The sequence below is a fragment of the Sabethes cyaneus genome, chromosome 1, assembly GCF_943734655.1.
Source record: "Sabethes cyaneus chromosome 1, idSabCyanKW18_F2, whole genome shotgun sequence".
Taxonomy (NCBI): Eukaryota; Metazoa; Arthropoda; class Insecta; order Diptera; family Culicidae; genus Sabethes; species Sabethes cyaneus.
In genome coordinates, this window is record NC_071353.1 from 154,886,236 (window position 1) to 154,904,719 (window position 18,484).

An 18,484-nucleotide genomic window follows, 5' to 3' on the forward strand; every position below is an offset into this window, starting at 1 on the left:
ATTATTTTACCATCGCCTTTTAGGACGTCAAAGCGGTGGTCACTCACTCGATTCACTGCACGCTCAACTCGATCGGCGGCATTCAGGTACTATTTCCGCTGTTCTCCCAGCTGGATATGCCGTACGAGGGTACCGACGTCAAGAAAGATCCTACTCTATGGTATGTACGATCTACGATCTCCTGATTTTTTCACAAAGTTCTATTTTTCTTCCAGCGCCAAACTACTCGGATTCATCTGTGAACTGGTGGAAAGTTCACAAACTGTCCAACAGCACATGATTCAAGTAAGTTCAGCTTTAATCCCGAAACTGTCAAAACTAAACTATTTTAATTCCCCTCTCATTTTTCTCTCTCTCACACACTTTCTCAGAATCGTGGCTTCCTGGTGATCTCGTTCATGTTGCAGCGCTCCTCGCGCGATCATCTAACCTCGGAAGTGCTCGGCTCGTTTCTGAGCCTCACCAAGTATCTGGTGACCTGTCTGTCGGCCAACTCGGACTTGCTGCTGAAACAGGTACGTATCGTAGATTCAGTTTCACAGCAACTTCAGCCCTCACTCAGTCTAAGGAAGAGCTAGGAAAAATATCGTAGAGAAAAAATCTTTCCCCACCACCGACTGACTGCATGAGTAAAAATTTCAGTTTTATTACACGCTTATAATGGTTTTTATGACCAAAATTGGTCATCAAAACCTCAACAAGAGTGCAATAAAACTCACATTGTTACTTGTGCTGCTCTCGGTTTAGTTTTTTTTCGAAAGCGAGTGGAATCTACTCGAGCGTCGTCACCAAATAGCAACCACACATGCGCTAAACTAGCTTAACAAGTTGGTCGAGTTGGCCACTGTAAACCACTTGCACCCAATTGAACACAATACAGCTAGTCTTCTATTCGCTCTCTCTCTCACTGTCTCTGTCTCTCCCTCTCGTTGTGTTTCTGTCGTTAGATGGTTCACCAACCGACAGCAGCTAGTTCTTAGTATCGACGACATACGCGAAACACTTGCACACATGCATAGTGACACACTGTAAATAGTATTTCACATTTGCTTTTGAATTCGTGAACTCGTCGATAGAATAGGAAAAGCAATTAGATTATCTCTAGACGGCCTGCGGCCGAGAAAAACTTTTACTGTGCAGAGTATTTTTGATATTATTTCAAAAGATGATTGGTTCTAACAGAAACTTTGAACTGCAATTTAGGGTGGGTGTTTTCAGTCTTATTTTTTGGGAAACTCGCTGTCCATATGCTCGCCGCCTAAAACTAAACTAACGTCTGAAGTTTAGCTTTAAAAAATCACGTGATAGAAACTTAACGTTATGTTATACAAACTTAATAAGCGTTAGCTACTGTAATCACCTTTAATTCATTACGTTTTTTAACCAGTCACTCTGTCGACTGTAAAAGTTGTCATAAAAGTATTTGTTGGTGGTTATTGGTAAAAAATCCAAAATTACGGAAAGTCAAAAAACCAACTAATAAATACGTAAATGTCCAAGAGTTAAGAAATTCGAAAGGTTGAAAAGCGAAAAATCACAAAGTCGTATAATCGTTGAGATCTGAAATTGAAAATGTGAAATAAGCTAAAATTCTAATCTAAATTAGTAAGCAAAAATCGAAAAATTAAAAACAAAAACAGAATAGATTAAAAACAATTGAACATCAAAAAGACAACAAGTTGAAAATTCCGTAAATCAGCAAGTCTATAAATCAAAACATCCAAAAGCCTAATAAATCGCTATATAAATTTGACAAAGACGAAAAGCTACCAATAAGTTGACAATTTGAAGATTTAATAGGCCAAAAACTTAAAAAGCAATCATTAAACAAAGTAAAACGAGTCACAAATGAGAGAAAAAAAGACAATTTTCAAACCAAAAGTTAGAAGTTCAAAAATCAAAAGTCGAAAGATCCGAGCGTAAGCAAATTGGAACGTCAAAAAACAAAAGTGAACAATAAGTTGTTTTGCAGTCGTGCCTGTCCTCATATACAACTCATGACTCTGAATTATAAAGCAGTATAGATGATTGCAATATTTAGTTATATCTCAATCATATATTCAGGAGTGTTAAGGTGCGTGTTATAAAAACCACTGCATAAAATGCAAGATAGAATTAAAAATGATCGTCAAAATTTTCGCACGTATATTGCTTCCACTTTGGTACATATATGCTCTTATCTGACGTGATATATAACTTTTTCCTTCAGATATGTCAGCAGTAGGATAAAACGCTTACCATGTAGGTAGACAGTTTTGGTAGTGGCAAGATACGCCTGCAGAAAGAGAACAGTTTAGTATATTGGTTACCTATTTGATTTTGTCTCAAAAGGCCCCGTATAGTTTACCTTTACAAACATTACCTAGCGTTACCTAACGGAATGTTTGAATTACCGCGATTCACTATAAAACTCAGCCAGTGGCAAATATTTTCATCAAAAGTTTCAAAGTCATTCGACCGATCAACCACATCACAACAGCTAGTAAACAATGGATCTCTCCAGACTGCCACTCGAGCTCACCTGGGCCATTTTGGACCAATTGCAGAACGTCTCGGACCGAAAAAGGGCTTCTTTAGCTTGCAAAGCATGGAATCATATGCTACTCACGACCAGTAAAGCGCTTCGGAACGTAAACCTTCGAATCGGACCAACGGAAGACGAGAAAATTTTCAACGATCTGTTCGACATCATGAGCGCCAGTGATCGTAACTACGTCAACGTCGAGTTCTTCCACGTCAACTTCGAGATATCACTGGCTAGAGACTTCCTCGTGTTCATCGCGACGGTGTGTAAGGCTTCTATCAAGCGTTTAAGATTCATCTCCTGCCAGGGACTGTATCGTAGCGATTTGCTACACGTTCTGGGCATCACACAACACTTGGAGAAACTACATTTACTCAATTGTCTAGAATATGACGAAATTGACGTAAACCTTTTTAGTTTGCCAAAACTTCGGGAAGTTGAGCTCAATATTGATGCCAACTGCAAATTCTTTCAAGACGTGCGCACTTTGGCACCGAACTTGGAGGTGCTAAGCATACAGACTCGAGATGAATTTGAAAACACCGGTCAAAGTCTGGGCACCATCGAGTACTTCAGCAATCAGCTGAAAAAACTATCTTATACTGCGCGTACATTTTCATTGTGTACGTTCGAGCTCGAGCGGTTTCCACAACTGCTTGAGCTATCACTAAAAACGTTTGGAGAAATTTGTCCAACACTCCGTTTCAAACAATTTGAACCTCGACTTCGATCGTTGAACGTGGAAGGCACTATATCGGACGCTGTTATCAGTGCCATCAGTCAACTGTCGTCCCTGGAGAGTCTAAGGCTTCGAGGCAACGGAAGTCTAGAAAGACTTACACTGACACAACTGAGCAATCTGCAACGATTGAAAACACTACGATTAGAAGGTATGGTACTAGGCAGCTGGAAGTCGCTGTCTTTACCAAAACTTCAACAGCTTCATTTAGAATCGACCGGTGAAGATTTCGACGAATTCATCAAGGAATCGGATCTGCGCTCGTTGGAAATACACGATCCATCATTCCAGAACGAGCAGCTGCAGCAAATTTGCCATAATCTACCGGAACTGAAACGCTTGGAGTTGGCCTTCTGCGAACGAATCTCGGACGCCGGCCTTCGCCATCTTAACGTACTACAGAAACTGACAGAACTAAGCCTGCGGGGTATCAAGGCGTCTGAGCAGCTCTTCCAATACTGCTCACTTTCCGCACTCCAGAAGCTGCTCATCGATTCTAACGAGAGCATCAACGGCACTACGCTGCGGGACATCGGAACGCAGCTGCCTCAGCTGACAAGCGCAGTCTTCTACGATTGCTGTTGGGTCGATAGCGGGGCCATCGAAGCACTGAAAGCCCGGCTACCCCACTGTGAGGTGCAGCACCTGTACCATGATGACGATTTGTCCCACTCGTTGGCAAACGAAGAGTAGATCTACAACCGGAGTGCCGAGTATCCGCATGGCGTTCTTAATCAGGAGATACCGTTTCGTTGGCATTGAAATTGTAATTTAATTGTTATTGACTTAGACTGATTTTGTAAATAAATAAAAGTTTGAAAAATTAAGAAAATGATATTATTTTTACTACTTAATTGAAGCTGAAGCTAACGAGACCAGACCAGCAGGTTCTGGCAGGTTCCAGGAACGGAGCCTTCTCCCGAAAACCCGCGCTGAGAATCGCGGCTAACACGCTGGCTGACGAACCGTGTCACACGCAGTACTCTGTAAGTCGTAAGGGCCTGCATAGTGTCGTCGTCCCGCCAGTAAACACAAAGTTAGATTAAACTTCTCGGTCGGTGGTTCTACAGTAGATGCAGTAGATTGGTTCGACCCATGCACCTGCCAGCATTGGACAAAAGGTAGGAGTCACAACGACAACTTGTTAAGCGTTTACAGCAAGTTACAAAATCGAATAGTAGAAAACCAAAAATTCAAACTCTTAAATTGTTTGAAGTTTCGAAACCAAAAATTTGAAAAATTTAAACATGGAAAAGGGCAAATGTAGAAAAATTGAAAAATCAAAGGCTAAGAAAAGTGCAACTCAGAAGTGCAGAAGTCAAAAATTGAAAAATTTAAATTTTATATTATCTATACCTATAAAGAAGGATTTCTGTCTGTCTGTCTGTCTGTCTGTCTGTCTGTCTGTCTGTCTGTCTGTCTGTCTGTCTGTCTGTCCGTATGTTCCTTATAGAATCGAAAACTACTGAACCAATTGGCATGAAAATATGCATGTAGAGGTTTTTTGGGGCCAGGAAAGGTTTTAGTGATGGTTAGAAACCCCTCCCCCCACTAAGAGGGGGGGCTCCCATACAAATGAAACACAAATTTCTGCATAACTCGACAACTAATCAAGCAAATAGAACAAAATTTGGCATGTGGGTGTTTTCGGTGACAAGAATTTATTCTATGGTAAATTGAGACCCCTCCCCTCTTTATAAGGGGAATTATAACTTCTCTCCTCTTTAAAAGGGGGGGCTTCCATACAAATTTCCTCATAACTCGAGAACTAATCAAGCAAATGGAACCAAATTTGGCATGTGAAGGTTTTCGAGGGCAAGAATATTTTCTATAGTAAATTAGGACCCCTCCCCACTTTAAGAGGGGGGGGGGGCTCCTGTACCAAAGAAACACAATTTTCCTCATAACTCGAGAAGTAATTATGCAAATGGAACCAAATTTGGCATGTGGGTGTTTTTGGAGACAAAATTTTTTTCTATGATGAATTGGGACCCCTCCCCGTTTTAGGAGGGGGGATCCTATACACATGAAATACAAATTTCCTTATAACTGAAGAACTAATCAAGCAAATGGAACAAAATTTGGCATGTGAAAGTTTTCGAGGGCAAGAATATTTTCTATGGTAAATAAGGACCCCACCCCACTTTAAGAGGGGGGGGGCTCCTGTACCAAAGAAACACAATTTTCCTCATAACTCGAGAAGTAATTAAGCAAATGAAACCAAATTTGGCATGTGGGTGTTTTTGGAGACAAAATTTTTTTCTATGATGAATTGGGACCCCTCCCCACTTTAGGAAGGGGGGCTCCTATACAAATGAAATGCAAATTTCCTCATAACTCGAGAATTAATCAAGCAAATGGAACCAAATTTGGCATGTGAAAGTTTTCGAGGGCAAGAATATTTTCTATGGTAAATAAGGACCCCTCCCCACTTTAAGAGGGGGGGGCTCCTATACAAACGAAATACAAATTTCCTCATAACTCGAGAACTAATCAAGCAAATGGAACCAAATTTGACATGTAAGTGGTTTTGGACGCAAGATTTTTTTCTATGGTAAATTGAGACCCCTCTCTTTAGAAAGCGAGTTATGGCCCATCTCCTCTTTAAGAGGGTGGGCTTCCATACAAATGAAATGCAAATTTCCTCTTATCTCGAGAACTAATCAATCAAATGGAACCAAATTTGGCATGTGGGAGTTTTAGATGGCAGAAATTTTTTCTATGGTGAATTACGACCCCTTCCCCTTTTAAGAGGGGAGCTCCCATACAAATGAAATTCAAATTTCCTTATAACTTGAGAACTAATCAAGCAAATGGAACCAAATTTGGCATGTGGGAGATTTTGGAGTCTTGAATTTATTTTACGATAGTTAGAGACCTCTCACCCCTGTGGTAGGGGGATATGGACTCTCATACAAATAAAACAGAAATTTTTACAAAACTCAAAAACTAATCGAACTCGAGAAATTCGAGACTCTTCCATAAAACATTAGTCAATACAAGACCACAAAAACTATCTATAGTAACACTAGATCATTCAGGACGAGACGGTCGCGAGTGTTGCCGGTGACCCACCGTCGGAAGCGCCGCCCACTGGGGGGCTTGCAAAACTCGAGATTGTGACAAAGATCATCCGAGATTCATGATTTATGTACAACACAGGTTAATTTGTGGCAATACGAAGTTTGTCGGGTCAGCTAGTAACAAATAAAGGAAATTGGAAATCCAGTATAACCAAAAAAAATGTCAAAAATTCGCAAAATTCAACAGTCAAAATGACAAAAGTGCAGTCGAATTACGTGAAATTCGATAATGTGAAAGTTTGAAAACTCCAGCAACTGATGGGTAAAAATTAAGAAAATCAAATTGTCAAATATCAAAAAGTAATACAAAAGTCAGGAAGGTATGATGCGCAGAATGATTATTTGGAAGAACTGGAAAATTTCGATATAGACCAAAAATATATTGGTTTGTGCAATGGCAGGTAGGCCTAGCACTGACCCACGCTCTTTCGGTTGGTACCCGAATTTTTTACTCACTTAATTACGTTCTCTGCCAGCGACCATGTACCTCGTTTGACGGTGCTAATGGTAAGTCTTCCCGTTTGAACTGCTCTACGGTTGATTCCGATGATATCGACAAGTCATCCGGAAAGCCAAGAAGCCTGTGAGGCTTTCTTCCATTTCTTTCCACGTTTGTTCTTCGCACTGCACCTTCCAAGGCGATGTTGAATAGCAGGTTAGAGAGTGCATCCCCTTGCTTCAGTCCATCCAACGTCACGAAAGCGGCTGAAGTCTCACCCGCTATTCTAACGCATGATTTGGATCCGTCCAGCGTCGCACGAATAAGCGTAACTAGTTTCATCGGAAAACCATGTTCTAGCATTATCTGCCACAGCTCATTTCGTGTGACCTAATCATACGCCGCCTTAAAGACCACAAATAGATGATGTGTCTGCATGCTGTACTCCTGGAACTTATCTAGTAACTAACGCAGCGTAAATATCTGATCTGACGTGGAGCGACCCTCACGGAAACCCTCACGCTGTACAACAGCACCATTATGACGAAACTTCGGGACTTCCAACCAAGTAGTATTGCAGACTACATCGGACTGGTTATCGAACCGGCCAACGCCGGCATCCCAAAGACAAGCGAAAGACCAGGCAGAGGAGCTCTACATTAGTGGTCTAAAGATATTAAAGAGATCGCCAAGGAAAGAACAAAAGCCTTAATTAAAATGGACCGAATCATTAACAGAGATCCTGCAACAGTCGCGGACATTAATTTATGCGAATTACTTCACTGACAGCTCCACTCCCGACAATTATACTATCGAGTCTTCATTCGTAAGCAAAACATCTCTATCCAAGTGCCACAGGAAATCTAAACTCCATCAAATGGTCCTCAAACGCACCGTTCTCAATAGCTGAGCTTGACTTTGCGCTTCCAAAGGCCAAGGAGAAGTCAGCTGGAGATGATGGACTACTGGGAAAGATTCTCAAAAAGGCCAAGGAATCCAACCATCACACCGAACTGGTATCTATCGATGTAGAAAAGACATATAACCGCGCCTACACACCATTCAATTGGCTTACTGAATGGTATTTCCAAGTCATCGTAGGTAACGCCAGATCCGCAATCTAAAAAAAGACTACCCGAGCTCTTCGCAGCAAATCCAAGCCCCGGAAAAAAACTAATTGGATCCATCGAAAGCAAATTGTCTGTCAAGCCACATTTTGCGATAGCAAGAAGAAGCTGTCAAACAAGCTTAAACATCCTGTAGGGCAATATTAGGGCGACGAGTCAAAGGCAATCGAAAGGTGAGACTTTGATTCCAAATTGCTTTACGGGTTGGAGATAACCTGCAGTGCCTCGGAAACACTGGCCGATACCATGGCACCAAGATACAATACGTCACGTAGAATAATTTTTAACCTTCTGCCATCTACTCTTTAACCTGGAACACTAGGTTTAAGCATAATCTTCCACAGCTCTTTTCATTAAACTGAATCGTACGCCGCCTTGAAGTCCATCAACAAAAGGTGAGTCTGCAAGTTGAGTTACCGGAATTTATCGAGGATCTGTCGCAATCGCAAGATGAATGTTTAACCGGTTGTAGAGCGTCCCTCTCGAAAACCGCACTGGTATTCGCCAACAAAGCACTATGGGCCAGAAATCAGAATTTCGGGACAAAAATATTTGCGGTTTAACGGCGTGTCTTAGCTCAATGTGGGCTTCGGAATCTGCTGAAAATGGATAAAAGGTAGAAGTTTGATATATTCATAAAAAATACTTGAAATGGGTTTATCTTTAATATTTTGAAACCAAATAGATGAAAAAAAAATTACTCAAAAAGCTATTACTTAAATTGTTGTTAAGGTAACACTTAAATACTGGCCGACCCCTTCAAAAGATACATCATATTTTCATTCAAAAAGTTGCCGAAGACCACATTGAGCTAGGATGAGACATGCCGTTATACCGCAAATATTTTTGTCTCGAAATTTTGATTTCTGGCCCATAGTGCAAAGGCTTCCTGCAACAGTCTCCGTCTGAGAAACAGGATGTGGGAGAAAATTTTGTTTGCAAAATCAAGAAGAGTAATGCCTCGATAATTGCTGCATTTGAGTCGATGGCCCTTTTTGTAAATAGGGCACGCGAGACCTTCCAACCAGTCTACAGTGGTCAAATTTTGAAAAAAGCGGACATTAGCAATTTTTCAATGGTGATGTCTTCAGAGAAGTTTAATAATAAAATATAGCGCATATTTCTGCACTATTAGGGTGACCGTGAATTCACCTATTAGGGTGATCCAATTTTTTGTTTTTTAAACAAAAAGTTGCAGAACATACTAAAATAAGCAACTTTGTTGAATGCATTAACTATCGATCTCTTACCGGTTGCAAAATATAATGCTGTGTTAAAAAGGAGCGCTTAAAAATCAATTATGCCCAATAACTTTGCATACGATTTTTTTACTGTTTTTGAGTGTTCTACAAAGTTATTCAGTATGCTAAAATACACATTTTCACTGAAGACTGTTTGTCGCTAGGATACTGAATAACGTTGTAGAACATTTGAAAGCAAAAAAAATTGTGTCCAAAGTTATTGAGCTTTTTCAAAATTTGTCCACTGCAGTACGCAGGTACACGCAAAACTGAGCTCAATTCCTTTTGATCTTCTGGTCCACTCTTACGATTGGAAAAAAGGCAACGGGTTACGCTGAAAAATCGACATCCTACGATCAAGGGGTTCACCTCCTCGCCGAGGGGGCGGAATATTTGATAAAGATCACCGGTCAAGGACTCCCTCCAGTACCGCGTCTACACTGGACCGGAGACCGAGACTGTTGGCTCGACCCTCCCAGTTTGCATTTTTATGAGTATACTAGCTGAACCGACAAACTTCGTATTGCCCCAAATTAACCTGTGTTGTACATAAATCATGAATCTCGGATGATCTTTGTCACAATCTCGAGTTTTGCAAGCCCCCCAGTGGGCGGCGCTTCCGACGGCGGGTCACCGGCAACACTCGCGACCGTCTCGTCCTGAATGATCTAGTGTTACTATAGATAGTTTTTGTGGTCTTGTTATTGATTAATGTTTTATGGAAGAGTCTCGAATTTCTCGAGTTGGATTAGTTTTTGAGTTTCGCAAAAATTTCTGTTTTATTTTTATGAGAGTCCATATCCCCATACCACAGGGGTGAGAGGTCTCTAACTATCATAAAATAAATTCAAGACTCCAAAATCTCCCACATGCCAAATTTGGTTCCATTTGCTTGATTAGTTCTCAAGTTATAAGGAAATTTGAATTTCATTTGTATGGGAGCCCCCTCTTAAAAGGGGAAGGGATCGTAATTCACCATAGAAAAAATTTCTGCCATCTAAAACTCCCACATGCCAAATTTGGTTCCATTTGATTGATTAGTTTTCGAGATAAGAGGAAATTTGAATTTCATTTGTATAGAAGCCCACCCTCTTAAAGGGGAGATGGGCCATAACTCGCGTTCTAAAGAGGAGAGGGGTCTCACTTCACCATAGAAAAAAATCTTGCCTCCAAAACCACTTACATTTTGGTTCCATTTGCTTGATTAGTTCTCGAGTTCTGAGGAAATTTGTTTTTCATTTGTATAGGAGCCCCCCTCCTAAAGTGGAGAGGGGTCCTAATTCACCATAGAAAATATTCTTGCCTACAAAAACACCCACATGCCAAATTTGGTTCCATTTGTTTGATTAGTTATCGAGTTATGAGAAAATTTGTATTTTTTTGGTACATGAGCCCCCCTCTTAAAGTGGGGAGGGGTCCTAATTCATTATAGAAAATATTCTTTCCCTCAAAAACCTTCACATGCTAAATTTGGTTCCATTTGCTTGATTAGTTCTCGAGTTATGAGGAAAATTGTATTTCATTTGTATGAAAGCCCCCCCTCTTAAACGGGAGAGGAGTCATAATTCCCCTTCTAAAGAGGGGAGGGGTCCCAATTTACCATAGAATATATTCTTGTCACCAAAAACACCCACATGCCAAATTTTTGCCAAGTTATGCAGAAAGGGTCTAGCCGGTTTTCCATATAAAAAATGCCCCCGAACCTAATTAAATTATGCAATGATTCAAACAAAGCACTTGACCTGAGGAGCATTTTGGCAAAATTTCGGATCATTAGACGCCATCTGGAATCAGTAATGGCGGCTAGAAATCGAAAAATATATAATTGTCACAATCGATTTCGTAATCTATTGATGAAAAAATCTGCGGCGCCATGTTTGAAACACTGAAAGAAATGTTTAAGTTTAAGTTTCAGTTACGATTCCAAATTTGTTAGTATTAACGATAATTTTCGTTTCGATAATTAACGATAATTTTCGTACATTGATATACGAGTCGGGGCTAGCTGAGTCCTCGTACAGACAAATCTCTTACCTTTATATTCCGGAAGAACCAACAGCTAGCAGTCATCAGACAAGCAGCGGAGCTAACCAATGTTTTTAACTACCAGATCGCACGTCGGTTTTCTCCGCTGAAGCCAGCGGGAGGACCAATCGCCATATTCACCGACTCATTAAGTGTGTGTGATACTGGAGCTGAAGTCCCCAACTGCACATCATCCATGGATGCAGGTCACACTCAAACTTGCTAGGCCTGGCAGCGTATTTGTGTTGGTGGCATCCTCAGAAATGAAGAGGCCGTTAAAAATCAGCTTTACGTACAGATATACATGCCAATAAATCGGATTTGCTGCGCAAAATTGGCATATGCGTGCTATATTAGAGGCGATGTACGTGATTAGGAATAATAGTACGTATTTCATCTATATTCGTAGTTATATACGATAATATCCGATTAAGCGTGACTCCCTTCGTACTGCTATACAATTCTGTGCTGAAAATCGTATGTGTGTCAGTTATCATCATTATATACAATTGAAAATCAACTTGGCCGGACTTTATTAGGCTTTCGTTACGATTCCGAATTTGTTGAGAGATATTTACGATAATTCTCGTACACTGATGTACGACTTGGTACTAGCTAGGAATCTTGTATACCCGAGAGTCACCAGCCATTGACTTCCGGAAAGTCATCCACGATGAGACGCGATGTCGGTGGGATGACATTTTGCAATCAGAACTGTAACCTGAACTTGCGGAAGATAAAACACACAAACCAACGGCTGAGTGGATTTCAGAGAACGAGTGGTTCTCTCCAGAGTGAGGACAGGCTATACCCGCGTGACACATGACGTGAACTAGGTGGAGGCGGAGATTTTCGAAAACAATGTGTCATCTGCAGCAAAACGCGAACGATGGAACATATCATCCACTGTGAATGTTCAGAATTCCATGGACCGCGTGAATTCCATAACATCCCAAGCAGCTTTAAGAAATCTGTGGTCGGTTGAATCTACAATGATCCGATTCCTAAAAGATGCAAATTTATTCAATAATCAATGTAGAACTTAGATTTGTTTGAAATGAAACGTAATATTATAGTTTAGGGACGAACCTACCTACGACTGAAAACCCAAAAATAAAAAGGCGGGGGGCATCAGATACTTCCTCCCATTCCAAAACAGTTTACGTCATAACCGCGTATAGAGTCATATACGAACAAATGAAAAGAAAAAACACACTTGGTGGTGGTTCAATCATGAGACTTGCCAGAGCGACTGTCGGCAACAAACTACTTGTTTCTATCGCACTAACCGAGTAGTTAAGAGTCGATCTTCTCGGCGGTAGAAATAAAGAGCAGTGATACAAAAATAGTAAAAATAATAATAATACACGGTCGATTGACTTGTTGAGACTTATTGGTAAAAAATTCAATATTACGAAAAGTCAAAGAGAATCACAAAGTCGTATAATCGTTGAGTTCTAATATTGAAAATGTGAAATAAGTTAAAATTCTAATCTAAATTAGTAAGCAAAAATCGATAAATTAAAAACAAAAACAGAATAGATTAAAAACAATTGAACATCAAAACGACTAAAAGTTGAAAATTCCGTAAATTAGCAAATCGATAAATCAAAACATCCAAAAGTCTAATAAATCGCTATATAAATTTGACAGACAAAAAGCTACAAATAATAAAGTTGAAAATTTGAAGATTTAATAGGCCAAAAACTTAAAAAGCAATCATTAAACAAAGTAAAACGAGTCACAAATGAGAGAAAAAACAAATTAAAAAGACAATTTTCAAACCAAAAGTTAGAAGTTCAAAAATCAAAAGTCGAAAGATCCGAGCGTAAGCAAATTGGAACGTCAAAAAACAAAAATGAAAAAAAGTGAACAATAAGTTGTTTTGCAGTCGTGCCTGTCCTCATATACAACTCATGACTGTGAATTATAAAGCAGTATAGATGATTGCAATATTCAGGTATATCTCAATCATATATTCAGGAGTATTAAAGTGCGTGTTATAAAAACCACTGCATAAAATGCAAGATAGAATTAAAAATAATCGTCAAAATTTTCGCACGTATATTGCTTCCACTTTGGTACATATATGCTCTTATCTGACGTGAAATATAACTTTTTCGTTCAGGTACAGTACTGGACAATATAAAGTACGCACCCGCTCTCATACTATATAACACGCGGTATCTTTTTTATTGTCAAACATATGAACTCGGTATATTTGGACAAATTGTAGCATTTTTAATGCTTTAAACGATTTATGTATCGTTAAATATAAACATTAGCTATTCTGATCAAGCTATTGTATAGTTCTAGAAAAAGTCAATTTTTAGTTGGTCATAATGAAGTACGCACTACTAATTTACCAAACGTTCAGCTGTTTAGAATTCGGTAAAATTTACTGAACTGTTTAAGTGTGTAGGTAGCAAGATTTGCCTGCAGATAGAGAACAGTTTAGTATATTGGTTACCTATTTGATTTTGTCTCAAAAGGCACCTTTACAAACATTACCTAACGTTACCTGTCGGAATGTTTGGGGTACCGCGATTCACTATAAAACTCAGCCAGTGGCAAATATTTTCATCAAAAGTTTCAAAGTCATTCGACCGTTCAACCACATCACAACAGCTAGTAAACAATGGATCTCTCCGCACTGCCACTCGAGCTCACCTGGGCCATTTTGGACAACTTACAGAATGTCTCGGACCGAAAAAGGGCTTCATTAGCTTGCAAAGCATGGAATCATATGCTACTTACGACCAGTAAAGCACTCCGGAACGTTAACCTCCGAATCGGACCAACGGAAGACGAGAAAATGTTCAACGATCTGTTCGACATCATGAGCGCCAGTGATCGTAACTACGTCAACGTCGAGTTCTTCCACGTCAACTTCGAGATATCACTGGCTAGAGACTTCCTTATGTTCATCGCAACGGTGTGTAAGGCTTCTATCAAGCGTTTGCGATTCATCTCCTGCCAGGGACTCTATCGTAGCGATTTGCTACACGTTCTGGGCATCACACAACACTTGGAGAAACTACATTTACTCAATTGTCTAGAATATGACGAAATTGACGTAAACCTTTTTAGTTTGCCAAAACTTCGGGAAGTTGAGCTTAATATTGATGCCAACTGCCATTTCTTTCAAGACGTGCGCACTTTGGCACCGAACTTGGAGGTGCTAAGGATACAGACTCGAGATGAATTTGAAAATACCGGTCAAAGTCTGGGCACCATCGAGTACTTCAGCAATCAGCTGAAAAAATTATCTTATACTGCGCGTACATTTTCATTGTGTACGTTCGAGCTCGAGCGGTTTCCGCAACTGCTTGAGCTATCACTGAAAACGTTTGGAGAAATTTGTCCAACACTCCGTTCCAAACAATTTGAACCTCGACTTCGATCGTTGAACGTGGAAGGCACTATATCGGACGCCGTAATCAGCGCCATCAGTCAACTGTCGTCCCTAGAGAGCCTAAGGCTTCGAGGCTTAGGAAGTCTAGAAAAACTTTCACTGACACAACTGAGCAATCTGCAACGATTAAAAACACTACGTTTGCAAGGTATCGTACTAGGCAGCTGGAAGTCGCTGTCTTTACCAAAACTTCAACAGCTTCATTTAGAATCGACCGGTGAAGATTTCGGCGAATTCCTCAAGGAATCGGATCTGCGCTCGTTGGAAATACAGGATCCGTTATTCCAGAACGAGCAGCTGCAGCAAATCTGTGATAATCTACCGGAGCTGGAACGCTTGGAGTTGGCCTTCTGCGAAAGAATCTCGGACGCCGGCCTTCGTCATCTTAACGTACTACCGAGACTGACAGAACTTCGCCTGCGGGGTATCAAGGCGTCTGAGCAGCTCTTCCAATACTGCTCACTTTCCGCACTCCAGAAGCTGCTCATCGATTCTAACGAGAGCATCAACGGCACCACGCTGCAGGACATCGGAACGCAGCTGCCTCAGCTGACAAGCGCAGTCTTCTACGATTGCTGTTGGGTCGATAGCGGGGCCATCAAAGCACTGAAAGCCCGACTACCCCACTGTGAGGTGCAGCACCTGTACCATGATGACGATTTGTCCCACTCGTTGGCAAACGAAGAGTAGATCTACAACCGGAGTGCCGAGTATCCGCACGGCGTCCTTAATCAGGAGATGCCGTTTCGTTGGCATTGAAATTGTAATCTAATTGTTATTGACTTAGAATGTAATTTTGTAAATAAATAAAAGTTTGAAAAATTAAGAAAATGATTTTTTTTACTATTTAATTGAAGCTGAAGCTAACGAGACCAGACCAGGTTCTGGCAGGTTCCAGGAACGGAGCCTTCTTCCGAAAACCCGCGCTGAGAATCGCGGCTAACACGCTGGCTGACGAACAGTGTCACACGCAGTACTCTGTAAGTCGCAAGGGCCTGCATAATGTCGTCGTCCCGCCAGTAAACACAAAGTTAGATTAAACTTCTCGGTCGGTGGTTCTACAGTAGATGCAGTAGATTGGTTCGACCCATGCACCTGCCAGCATTGGACAAAAGGTAGGAGTCACAACGACAACTTGTTAAGCGTTTACAGCAAGTTACAAAATCGAATAGTAGAAAACCAAAAATTCAAACTCTTAAATTGTTTGAAGTTTCGAAACATGGAAAAGGGCAAATGTAGAAAAATTGAAAAATCAAAGGCTAAGAAAGGTGCAACTCAAAAGTGCAGAAAGTCAAAAATTGAAAAATTTAAATTTTATATTATAACAAATAAAGGAAATTGGAAATCCAGTATAACCAAAAAAAAATGTAAAAAATTCGCAAAATTCAACAGGTAAAATGACAAAAGTGCAGTCGAATTACGTGAAATTCGATAATGTGAAAGTTTGAAAACTCCAGCAACTGACGGGTAAAAATTAAGAAAATCAAAATGTCAAATATCAAAAAGCAATACAAAAGTCAGGAAGGTATGATGCGCAGAATGATTATTTGGAAGAACTGGAAAATTTCGATATAGACCAAAAATATTCTCTGCCAGCGACCATGTACTTCGTTTTGACGGTGTTAATGGTAAGTCTTGCCATTTGGAAGGCCTGAAGGCCTCTTCCACAGCTCTACGGTTGATTCCAATGATATCGACGTCATCCGCAAAGCCAAAAAGCATATGAGATTTCGTGTTGAGAGTTCCATTTCTTTCCACGTTTGTTCTTCGTACTGCACCTTCCAAGGCGATGTTGAATTGCAGGTTAGAAAGTGCATCCCCTTGCTTTAGTACATCCAACGTCACGAAAGCGGCTGAAGTCTCACCCGCTATTCTAACGCATGATTTGGACCCATCCAGCGTCGCACGAATCAGCGTAACTCCCTTCGTCGGAAAAGCATGTTCTAGCATTATCTGCCACAGCTCATTTCGTTTGACTGAATTGTAAGCCGCCTTAAAGCCCACAAATAGATGATGTGTCGGCATGCTGTACTCCTGGAACTTATCTAGTAACTAACGCAGCGCAAATATCTGATCTGCCGTGGAGCGACCCTCACGTAAACCCTCACGCTGTACAACAGCACCATTATGACGAAACTTCGGGACTTCCAACCAAGTAGTATTGCAGACTACATCGAACTGGTTATCGAACCGGCCAACGCCGGCATCCCAAAGACAAGCGAAAGACCAGGCAGAGGAGCTCTACATTAGTGGTCTAAAGATATTAAAGAGATCGCCAAGGAAAGAACAAAAGCCTTAATTAAAATGGACCGAATCATTAACAGAGATCCTGCAACAGTCGCGGACATTAATTTATGCGAATTACTTCACTGACAGCTCCACTCCCGACAATTATACTATCGAGTCTTCATTCGTAAGCAAAACATCTCTATCCAAGTGCCACAGGAAATCTAAACTCCATCAAATGGTCCTCAAACGCACCGTTCTCAATTGCTGAGCTTGACTTTGCGCTTCCAAAGTCCAAGGAGAAGTCAGCTGGAGATGATGGACTACTGGGAAAGATTCTCAAAAAGGCCAAGGAATCCAACCATCACACCGAACTGGTATCTATCGATGTAGAAAAGACATATAACCGCGCCTACACACCATTCAATTGGCTTACTGAATGGTCTTTCCAAGTCATCGTAGGTAACGCCAGATCCGCAATCTAAAAAAAGACTACCCGAGCTCTTCGCAGCAAATCCAAGCCCCGGAAAAAAACTAATTGGATCCATCGAAAGCAAATTGTCTGTCAAGCCACATTTTGCGATAACAAGAAGAAGCTGTCAAACAAGGTTAAACATCCTGTAGGGCAATATTAGGGCGACGAGTCAAAGGCAATCGAAAGGTGAGAATTTGATTCCAAATTGCTTTACGGGTTGGAGATAACCTGCAGTGCCTCGGAAACATTGGTTGATACCCTGGCACCATGATACAATAGAATAATTTTCAATCTCCTGCCATCTCTACCCTTAACCTGGAACACTATGTTCAAGCATAATCTTCCACAGCTCTTTTCGTTTAACTGAATCGTACGCCGCCTTGAAGTCCGTAAACAAATGGTGAGTCTGCAAGTTGAATTCCCGGAATTTATCGAGGATCTGTCGCAATCGCAAGATGAATGTTTAACCGGTTGTAGAGCGTCCCTCTCGAAACCCGTACTGGTATTCGCCAACAAAGCACTATGGGCCAGAAATCAAAATTTCGGGACAAAAATATTTGCGGTTTAACGGCGTGCCTCAGCTCAATGTGGACTTCGGAAACTTTTTGAATGAAAATATGATGCATCTTTTAAAGGGGTCGGCCAATATTTAGGTGTTACCTTAACAACAATTTAAGTAATAACTTTTTGAGTAAATTTTTTTCATCTTTGTGGTTTCGAAATATTAAAGATAAACCAATTTCAAGTATTTTTTCTGAAAACATCAAACTTCTACCTTTTACCCATTTTCAACGATAGACCTTTGTTCATAAACGACCCCTCAAATCACATTTCTATTTATTTCAACAGATCGCTCAATGTGATGTTCTAGAAAACATTTTGCACATAAAATAGAAATATTTTTACTGAAGACTATTTTGCTTTTTCTGTATTAATAAATAGGATATAACTGATTTTAGCCGAAAAACCTTAATCAGTGAAATCAGATAAAAAAAAATTTACAAATTAAAAAAAAAATTTCAATTTCGGGCAGCTTCGCACAAACCAGACAACTATTAGGTGTAAGTATTATATTTTATCTATAAAAAAAATTCCATCAGGAGCACTCCAAAGGAATCTTAGAAAAATCAATTGAAAAATGTGTTATTTTTTGATAAATTTTGTATAACTTATTAAATATGCATCTTCGT

At 40.3% G+C, this 18,484-nt stretch overlaps 1 protein-coding gene across 4 annotated transcripts in view; it reads left to right on the forward strand.

Moving 5' to 3' along the window:
• LOC128732471 (neurobeachin) overlaps positions 1-18,484 on the forward strand; it is a 306,950-nt gene that overhangs the window by 195,633 nt on the left and 92,833 nt on the right. For all 4 annotated transcript variants that reach the window (XM_053825722.1, XM_053825724.1, XM_053825723.1 and 1 more), the window contains exons 9-11: positions 24-160; positions 216-285; positions 372-515. In XM_053825722.1, coding sequence (XP_053681697.1) covers positions 24-160; positions 216-285; positions 372-515 — 351 coding nt within the window. The remainder of the gene's footprint in view (positions 1-23; positions 161-215; positions 286-371; positions 516-18,484) is intronic.